Here is a 10244-nt window from a genome sequence, read left to right on the forward strand (position 1 = left end):
TCTTATTATGAAGCTTATTGAATTTTTATGGAAATTTTTGTTTCATTAACTTACATATCTATTTTGAATTTTTCATTTTATTTATATTCAATTATTTATTGTTGGGATGTTATTCACTGGAAAATATATTTTTGGTCTCAGGTAGTATAAATTGAACTTGTATGTCAAAGTGTTACTTGAGGCATTCTATTGCTAAAGTAGAGTGGAAGAATTATTTCAAACAAGTTTTACTTGATGAAAATTTGAACCCTGTATTCATTTCAGGGAATGGTCCTAACTGCTCCATGTATAATGTAGGTAGGATTCTCATCTTTCTTAAAAGATTGTATATATGTTAGTAGGGAGCGAGATCCTTTATTTTGATTATTATTGTTCTTTGTCATTCATTTCAGGAAGTCTTATTTACATGAAAGTTCTTTTAAAAATTTTATAAATAATAATAATAATAACAACAACAACAACAGCAACAACAACAATAATAATAGCAAAAATCATATGCCTGTAGTTTGGCATGGACGAAAGTATATTTGTTCAAGGCTTAAGGGATATGGGTTTTACACACATATTCCGTGCCGGTCATGCCTTAAATTTTTGGAGCGTGACATTTATAATAAGATTTTGTAGTATAATTATTAAGAATTATGTTTAGTGGAATGAATTAGTCCTCAATTAATTAATTAAAGTTTAAATTCTTACTACAAGAGAAGTTTCATATTTAATCTTTAATTATGTCTCGAATATGATTTTTTTGTTTAATAGAACATGACACATGTGCACAGGGCAAACATATCCTTACTCTTGCTCTATTGTGTACCGCATACCATCAACAGATTTTAGGCTGAATGATTTACTCAGCCAGTTGTATTGTAGCAATAAGTTCGTGTTTCATCCATTTTCATAGAGCTGGTATGGGCTCAACTCGCCAACTCACAAAAAAATTATGAGTTGGATTAAACAAAATGAATTCAATTATATGCAAGACGGTTTTGGCCCACTCTGCATAACTTGAACCCGCAAACCGTGGGTTAACCTACTTATATTTAAAAAAAAATAAAGGATGTTGAGTTTAAAATAAAACATTCAACCAAACGTGCATGAAATTGCAATCTAAGTTCTTGATGCTTTTACATTTATTTAATTTAAATTTAAATTATGGTAGAAAATAATAAAAATACACTGCTCATATTTTTAAAATTGTGATATAATATAATCTAAATGTAATCAAGACAAGATTGAATAAAATATTTTATTATATCCTGCTTCATTCATATAATAGTTTATTTAAACTATCTTGTTTGTAAAATAATGCCACCCAAGCTAGCAAATAAAAAAAGTTTAGTTGCCCTTTTTATTTATAAAATTAAACATATTTATAAAGTGCTAACCACATATTAGATTATCATCTTAATTTGAACATAAAAAGAAAAAAGCGAATACACATCAATTGTTGTGAAAAATAATAATAAAAAGATATAAATTTATAATTTTTAAAATTTTAAAAATTATAAAAAATACTTTTTTATTTGTGAGTTGGCCCGCTAACTCACTAGCCCACTGCGGGTTGTGCATGTTGACAGAATTCAACTCACAAAAAATGTGAATTATGCTAACTCGCCCCATCAAACCCATAACCCGCTGTAGTTTGACTCATGTTACTAGCTTTATAATTTTTTCTCACAACTTCATTCAAAATTTTATGTGGGGACATGTAAATATTCATTAAATATGATCCATGATGTCTGAATAAATCACAAGCATACACGTGTGTGGTCAAGAACAATGCCACAGAGGCTTGAAGATGTCATTTCTTAATCAAAATAAATTAACAAATATGCTACAGAATCATCTTATATATAACAGTCCCCCATGTTTCTAAGAATCGTAAGCCAACTCTTTCCCCAATTGATACTGCGATTTTCTTTGTCTTCATCCCACCCAAACACGTCACAGAAGTAATTAGATTCGAATCTCAGGCTTAAAGTCATCAACACAGACCCACAATCACAAAGCAGAAGTGAAAAAGTGATCATAGTACCCTCACTAGATATGCAGGTATGTGTATATTGTGAGATCATTATGCACATATATATATATATATATATATATTATGCACGTTTAACCTGATAGAAATCTGTTTTGATGTACCCCAGCAGATTCTTCAATGGCTCTGTAAAAGATCTCAAGAACAGGAAAGACAGAGAACCACAAAGACAGAAGAGTTTAGTGGTAAGAAAAATATTTTTCCAAACCGTTCAGTTTCTGTATCCTTATTTTTTTTTTTTGGCCAAAGTTTTCTGTATCCACAAAATGGATAATTCTAAATCTGAATAAATATTTATTCAATTAATAAAGATTTTGCTCATAACTCATGAGATTGTGCATTCAAATTCTATTATTAATGTGAGGGATTTTGTTGATAAATAATCAGTGAATATCTTTGTAAGCACTATTTAAATTTGAAGGCATGATTTAACCCTGATGAGCCCTAGATCCAACTTAACTTTATCAAAAGAAAAAAGAATCCTTTAGTATGTATCTTATAATGTTGTATTCTTTTCCTTTTCAGATCAAAAGGCTGGAGGGAAACATATAATTCAAGTTGACCATCACGAGTTGTCTGGCAGAACAAAGAGAAACGGAGAGAAGAAAGTTGGGTGCAAGAATCTGAAGATATTTGCTTTCACATGCAGAAAAGATATTCCAAAGACTTGCTTTTACAGCACACTTAACTTGATGAAGCTAGCAAGTTTTAACAGAAGCTTGAATCTTGTGTACCCTATGAAGATGAAGAGACAAGAATTGTCCATAGGAATTGGGGTCCCTAATAAGAAGACAGATTCGCATGATCATGTGAGAAACCCAAAAGCAAATGATGAAACGAAAAGGGATAAAACGAAGCCTGCTTCAAGAATGAAAGAGATTGTTAGATGGGCTGCTGCTTCTAGAACAGAGAAAGGAGGAAAACTATTCAATGGACGAAAGGTAAATTCTTCAACCTCTCTCCTTAACCATTAAGGATCGATTTTTATGGATGACATTCTTTCATGATGTGTCTATCCTAACATTCTCATGTGAGTGTGTGTTTTTTTTCTTTTGAAAAATGACATTTAATTATCTCACAAGAGCATTAATTATAGTTAAAGACCTTAAAATTATAAAATTTCAAAAAAAGACTATGGTCGTTAGTTGGAATTAAATTTTTCCTGATTGAGTTTTTTTACTAGTTGTTTTTTATATTTTCAACAATTATTTTCCACATTTTCAATAGTCTTTTTTTTTTTTTGCCAAAACATTTTCAATTGTCATTATCAACGTTCTTCAGGACTCAGTTTTCTAATTTTTCAGTAGTCACCTTGAATAGTTACAATACTCATATTTCATGGTTTCAGCACTAAAAAAAATTGAAGTGTTTTTTATTACTTAAAACATGAAACATAGGTATAAAAAACATTTAAGATGACTGCTGAAAAAATTTAAAAATTAAGTACTAAAAATTCTAAAAGTAAAAATTGGAAATTTAGAAAATGAGTATTGAAAATATAGAAGATGAATATTGAAAAAATTAACTCAGAAAATTTTAATTTCAGTTAAGGACTGTAACCCTTTTTTGAAATTTTAAAATTTCAGTATCCTTAACTGTAAATAATATTCTAAGAAGGTCCTTAAATGTTATTTTTTTTAACGTTGGTACGAAAATGTTGATCAAATTTCGAACAGGTTGCGTGGCACAGTAGGCGAGGAACTGTGAAAGCAGTTGATGAAGATGATGAAGCAATTAGTGGCTCTACCACTTCCTTATCAAATATTATTAATGCACAAAGATCCCTATCTGCAACCACTGATCACGTGACTCGCAGAAAAGGAAACTGGATCACCTCTGACTCTGAATGTATGTGAGCCACCTTCAACAGATTTATTTCTCTGATATGAACACTTAATTAATCTCATCGTCAATAGAATTGGTCCGATGATCTCTGAGAAACTACTAGTACAGTTACAGAGTCATTTAGAGAAACGAGACTGTATGGGACACGTTTAATTTATTTATATACACTCATTAAGGTCTTTATGCATGAATATCTTCAGCTTGAGAGATTCTGGACCATAAATTTCTCTAATTACTTTTTCTATCACTGTTTGATGAGCAGTTGTGGTGCTGGAACTTTGAAGAGATGCATCTGAAGGAGATTGTGTTGGAAATCAATTTCACTTTTGGTTGATGAAACTGTAGGGTTTTGTTCACACACACACTCACACTCTGTGGGAGATATTTTTAAATGTAACATCAATACTTGATGGTTTGAAGTGTTGTGCTGAATGAGAATATTTGTAGAATTACATTGTTGCTGGTTTGACATCAATTCATAATAATGATGATGATATGATAGAAGTCATAGTATTGATGATTCTATAAGCTATATGTGGTTCCAAGGTACAGAAAGTAATGTTCTTCTAATTGAATCTATGTGCACTCCGTGTCACATCACTGCATCGTCCGCTTAGATCAACAAAACATTCTTTTCTATAAACAAAATATTTAATTTGGTTTTTTTACTATGTTCGGCTAAGATTTTTATATGTGCGTGTAAAGTTTTTTTTTTTTAAAAAAAAATCTCTTCTGACTTCAAGTTTTCTTAGGGGGAAAAATAAAAAGTTAAAACCTTTTTGTTTGAATTATAGGCGTAAGTGAAAAAAAAAAAAGGATTTCCAGGACGAGAAAATGGATACATCAAATTGACATTTTCCCCATCTATTTCTATTGATACTAAAGTAAAAGGCAATTGTAAGGCAAAGCAGAGAATAATGAGTATGATGATTTCTTTTCGTTACGAAAATTTATTTTTAAAAAAGAAAATAAAAAATGTACCTGGATGATTATAAAAGAAAATGTACTTAAAAAGAAAAAAATAATAATACAAGCATTTTTTTCCCCCTAAAAAACACTTTCTTTTTACCTACCAAATAACACTGCATTATATTTTCTATCTTTCATGCATTTCCAAATTATGAACAGTGAAGGTAACTAGTACTTAACATGTTGCCTTCTTTTAAAATGACATAGAATCCATCTCCAACCACAACCAAAACCAAATAATTGAAATAGCTAGCATCCAGAGAAGGATATAGCATTGCCAATTCCTTCAGTACTTAACAGTAACATGCAGAACCAACAAGTTCATTGGATACAGAATGACGCATTACTTATAATGTACATTAGACAAACCACAAATCAACCCGCACAAAAGTAAATATATACAGTACTTGAAATGAAAATATCAAAGCAAGTACTCCTTCGATCCTATTTATAAGTCATTTCTACCAACCTCATCAATACCAATACAATAAAAGTATAAGGAATAAAAGTAAGTAAAATTCCAAACATGTCCCTATATAATAAATCTAAAAAGTAATGTCCTGTTACTTTTTCTCTCTCATGAAGGGTAATTTTGGAAATACCTCTCAAATATTACCTAAAAAGACGCACCATGACTTATAAATGGAACCAAATGCACCTTCTAAAATGGGACTTATAAATGGGACCGGAGGGAGTATATCTCCAGCAGAGTTCACAAAATTTCAAGATTCGATGAAGTCATTTCAAGATTCGATGAAGTCATGCAGCCTACTAGCCTTTTCACGCAACAACACTAAGGATTCTTCCACAGAAGCTAACTCCTTCTTGATGGACTCAAGCTGAGCTTTCAGATTTGAAGCCTGACCTTCAGCATCCTCAGCCTTCCTCTTGAGGTCTTCTCCATCAACGCATTCCTCAATGCAGCCATGCACGTAACTGATCCAGGAATCATCAAAGCCAACCCCTTGTAAGGCAGTGCAACACTCTCTAATGTAGTTTCAATCATCTTCCATCAAGTGTCCTCTTTGAGTGGTCCTCAAAATACGAGTCGCCTCAGAAAATAGGGAAAAGAAGGAGGAAGCAAACACTCTTCGTCGCTTTGTGTTGAGCCAATTGAGCACTCGAGGATGGCGCTTTACCCTAGCCTCCAAATATAGCATGTTCTTTTCGGAAATGTCAATCATCCCCTTGTAATTGCTGTAAGCATTCAATGCTAATGCTGATGAAGTCATTGGTTGAGGAGCTTGTGAAGGCGATGGTTCAATTTCTGGATCAACAATTGAAAATCAGAAAATAGGATAAATCATGAGGTTATTCATTATTCTAGTAGATTTTAATTGACATGATGATAGAATTATTAGTTAATTTAAAGAATACTACAAAAATACAAAATTCAATGCAAGATAAGAACCTTTGTTTTGTTCTGTGGCAAGGATCTTTGCACCTTGGCCAGTTTGAATCAAGAGTTTGTCAATGGTGTCATGTATCTCTCGAGTTCCAATGGCTAAAGAAATAATAGAAACGTTATACGAGACAAGTTTTTTCCCCCCAAAATAGTCCTTGTAAAAAGTTATGAAATCCATTACTTTCTTTCTTGTTGCCAGTCACAAAGGTTAGGGGTTGGTTGAACAAATTCTCCCTACGACGAGTTCTTGAGTCATGTGATTCTTCCATAAAATGTCAGTTAACATAATAGAAAGACAGAATCATTAATTAATAAAGCGAGAGCATTAAATCAAAGATCCATCAAATATAACAAAAGAATTCCAGATCATTTATATGATGAATTGGAACAACAAACAAGATTAAAACCTGTGTCCTTTTAAAGTATACAAAACATGCATTACTTCTAATAGATCTGCGGTCTGATTGAATAAAACCTTATTAGGATGAGTTTTTGAGTCAAGTGATTTTACTAATAGATTTGAGTTCATATAATAGAAGTTAGAATTAGCCCATGAGTGCTATAAAAAGAGTCATTAATGAAATATAAAAAGCAATTTATTTCATTTACACAAAATTGGACTAGCAAACGAGATGAACACCTGCATCATGGATTGTGGGAAGACTAAGTGTGTTTTGAGTAGATTCAACCAATGGCCCCTCAATGGTCTCATGCATCCCTTGAGTTCCTATAGCTAAATAAATATGTTTAAAAGAATTTCATTTAATTCTTCTAGTGTATTTCAGTTAACACCATATAAAAGTTGAATCATTAATCAAGTCAAAGTACTATAACGGAGTGAAAAAAACAGAACAAGGCAATCCTAGATCATTTATAAGCAAAGCAATGTTCTCAACAGTCTCATGCATCTCGGGAATCCCTGTGGCTAAATAAATGAGTTAAAGCAAATAAGGAAATAGAAAGTCACAACATTTCCACAAAATTGAAAATTACTTCTAAAAAAGCTAAACATTACATTTAAATAGATTTGGGCATTTGTCAGATGTAGGAGATTATAAAACAGTATCAGTACCTACGTTACTTTCTTTGTTATCAACAATTGTGGCTTGCTTAAACAAATTCTCACTAGAATGAGTCTTTGAGGCTTGTGTTTCTTCTAGTTGTTTTCAGTTTACATAATAGTAAGTTAATATCATTAATTAATTATAATCAAAGAGTATGGTATTAAAAGTCATTTAACATGACAGCACCGTTTATATCATTTATGACATATTGGAGCCAAAGTTTCTTCTGTGGTAAGACTCGGTCCAAACAAAGCTCCTCTCAATGGTTTCATACATTTGTAATCTAAATAGCTAATAAGCAAACAAGTTTTTCCCTTTATAACAAAAAAAAAAAGAAAAAGGAATGAGACTAAGGATGTTGTTTTTAGCAGTTGAAACTAAGGATCTCTTGATGATTTCACACATCTTTTGAATGTCAATAACTAAATAAATTAAAAATAGAATGGCATGAAGTTTTAGCAAAAATAAAAGTTATTTTCTTCCTTCTTAAATGTAAAAGAAATGCTTTATGTTCTCTGTGGCCAATAATAGTTGTGAATTCATTGAACAGTTTGTTGTTGAGAGATGTTTTTAGGTCATGTCATTTCGTTTTAGATGATTTCAGTTTACAAAACCAGAATTGTAAGTATTTCACCCAAAAAAAAAAAAAGATCAAGCCAATAAATCTGATAACAAAGTGACTTGACATTAAGCTTTCTATTGAAAAAAAGGAATCAATCATTAGATATACCACAGTTAAAGCAATATCTGATTGTTCATGGCATATTGAAGAATGTAAGGCAATCTCAATACCTGCATCTTGAATTGTAGAAGAGCTAGAGCCATTTTGAGTAACCTGAGCCTGAGGCCTCTCAATACCTAACCAGGATTTCTCCTTCTGTTCTTTGCCACGAGATAGGCTTGGAAGCTTGTTTATTTCTAGCTTCTCGTGATCTGCAATGTGATTAGGCTTTGGTATACCTACTTTCTTTTCGGAGCTCAATGCTTCAGTAGCACTCACAGTCCTTTCACGTGCTTGACTACTATTTGTAGTATTAGTTGAAGATTCCAAGCAGTTCCCTTCTTTCCATTCTCGAACAGCCTGATTAAGGTAGTCAGGCAAACATCATATCTTGACAGCAATACGAATTTAGGTTTAATATTTCTATCTATTTTTAAGATTTTGGATGTTTGTATTCAAGTTGTACATATTTTTCAATCAAAATCATACTTTTGTCACAGAACAATGTTGTCTAAATCACTCAGACATGAAAATCAAGAAGACTAAAGGAGAATCAATACCTTGTCTATGAAAAACTTCTTGACAGTAGTGTTAAGGTCCTCTTTCCAACGTTTTTTTCCATTGTCCACTTCCACTAATTTCAAGAATGGGGCTACAATGACTCCAGATGAAAAGTTTTGCATTTTGTGGCATCCTGCCACTTTTAATGCCACCAAAGATGGGAATATGAATGCCTGTTTCCCAGAGCAAAAGCTTTTGAAACTTGATTAACAGTTTAGTTCCAAATGCTTCAAGCTTTCAAATAGTATCTCTTCTCTGATTCTCCTTCATCCATCATCACAACTTCCTCTAGCATTCCACAATTGCTAATTGTCAAGTTCGTGAGGTGGACAAGACTTTTAGCAGTGAAAGTTGTCATGAAGTACATCAACCCATTGCATTCATTCACTTCCAAGGTAGTTAAATTTATGAAAGATGTTATGAAAGATGTTGAAGGTGGTGCCAATCTTGTTAACCTAGAACATTCCTGTATGGAGAGATATTGAAGATTTTGAGCTAGGGGATGTGACACTGAATCATCATTCCATAGATGCTCAAGCTTCTCCAATTGAAATGGCCTGAGTTTTTTAATTTGGGTGGGGCTTTCAGTACTACAATGACCAGTTACTTCTGAAGGAAAGAGTGTTTCAAAAGAACTACAACACACCTGGAATGTTGCTGTAGCTGAGAACTTTTCAATCAAATCATTCGGAAAATAAATTGGAGTTTCTTGGAAATATTGCAAACGAAGTATTTGTATGCTCTGAAAGAGATTTTTCCCTTTAAAGTGTCATTCAATAACCTCATCGCAACCCTTTCATTTAATGACAACTCCTCCAAATTTTGGGGTACCTAAAAAGACAAGGTATAATTTATTTATTTCATCATATAATCAATTAAAAAGTTCATAAAACTGATTTCTTTGCAAATCACATATATAATTATAGCATGTTTCAACAATAAAAGAAGACGGTGTGTACCTTTTCAATATAAAATAATACCCGCAAATCAACATAATCCCCTCTAAGCAGATGGGAATCCAATTGGCCAAATGCAAATATTTGCAATGATTCACATTGACCAACATTTAATATCTTCAATGAAGGACACTCTAGAGTATACCTTTTTGGATAGAAATCATTGAACTGCATCAAATTTAATAGCTTGATGACTCTTACACTAGGAAAATCAAACTAAAGGTCCTCTAACCCATCTTCATTCGCAACAATTTCCTCAACACCACAAGACACAATTTCAAGCTCCTCAAGCTGCTTCAAATCTTTGCATAGTGATACCCAAAACAAATTTTTCAAGTTTTGGCATTAAGCAACTTTCACAAATTCTCCTCAAGCTGTTGAATGCAATTTCATTTTCAGTCTCTCCTCCCTCTTCTGCTACAATTTTCTCCATCGAATTGCACTCTCTTATCTTTAATGTGGTTAACTTAACCAAACTTCTTGCTGTTGATGAAGTAATTAAATGAATCGTTCCTTTGCATCCTTGCACATCTAAATATGTCAGGTGACTAAAAGTAACGGAAGAAGGGACCAAGTACCTCAGATCAGAGCATTGATTAACATACAGACATTCAAGAACCTGATGAATTGAGTCTATTTGGAACCCTTCTTTACATATATATTGGATTTCATGCAAATGATG

General features: G+C 32.4%; 2 protein-coding genes across 2 annotated transcripts; one reads left to right on the forward strand and one right to left on the reverse strand.

Moving 5' to 3' along the window:
* Window positions 1-1907: 1907 nt before the first annotated feature.
* Window positions 1908-4343, forward strand: LOC129287773 (uncharacterized). Its single transcript, XM_054924013.1, has 5 exons — window positions 1908-2052; window positions 2154-2226; window positions 2567-2982; window positions 3718-3889; window positions 4149-4343. The coding sequence occupies exons 1-5, from the start codon at window positions 2047-2049 to the stop codon at window positions 4166-4168; spliced, it is 687 nt and encodes a 228-aa protein (XP_054779988.1). The 5' UTR covers window positions 1908-2046; the 3' UTR covers window positions 4169-4343.
* An 882-nt stretch (window positions 4344-5225) lies between these two features.
* On the reverse strand, window positions 5226-9995 carry LOC129288301 (uncharacterized). Its single transcript, XM_054924814.1, has 10 exons — window positions 9917-9995; window positions 9795-9864; window positions 9587-9707; window positions 8887-9348; window positions 8606-8779; window positions 8117-8405; window positions 6901-6993; window positions 6442-6522; window positions 6267-6359; window positions 5226-6122 (listed from the first exon to the last, which is right to left on the reverse strand). The coding sequence occupies exons 1-10, from the start codon at window positions 9993-9995 to the stop codon at window positions 5854-5856; spliced, it is 1731 nt and encodes a 576-aa protein (XP_054780789.1). The 3' UTR covers window positions 5226-5853.
* Between the last annotated feature and the right edge of the window lie 249 nt (window positions 9996-10244).

Source organism: Prosopis cineraria, unplaced genomic scaffold (assembly GCF_029017545.1).
Source record: "Prosopis cineraria cultivar Desert tree isolate PC_DT_omini unplaced genomic scaffold, ASM2901754v1 PC12, whole genome shotgun sequence".
NCBI lineage: Eukaryota > Viridiplantae > Streptophyta > Magnoliopsida > Fabales > Fabaceae > Prosopis > Prosopis cineraria.

What these genes read in the sequence shown, in the direction of transcription:
- LOC129288301 (XM_054924814.1), bottom strand. Translation starts at nt 9,995, where the DNA reads ATGGAGAAAATTGTAGCAGAAGAGGGAGGAGAGACTGAAAATGAAATT. An exon ending in GGGATTATGTTGATTTGCGG is followed by an intron (nt 9,349 to 9,586) that starts GTATTATTTTAT and finishes AATCTCTTTCAG; the next exon opens with AGCATACAAATACTTCGTTT. An exon ending in TGCCACAGAACAAAACAAAG is followed by an intron (nt 6,123 to 6,266) that starts GTTCTTATCTTG and finishes TTGTTGATCCAG; the next exon opens with AAATTGAACCATCGCCTTCA.
- LOC129287773 (XM_054924013.1), top strand. An exon ending in AACTATTCAATGGACGAAAG is followed by an intron (nt 2,983 to 3,717) that starts GTAAATTCTTCA and finishes AATTTCGAACAG; the next exon opens with GTTGCGTGGCACAGTAGGCG. An exon ending in GATCACCTCTGACTCTGAAT is followed by an intron (nt 3,890 to 4,148) that starts GTATGTGAGCCA and finishes TTTGATGAGCAG; the next exon opens with TTGTGGTGCTGGAACTTTGA.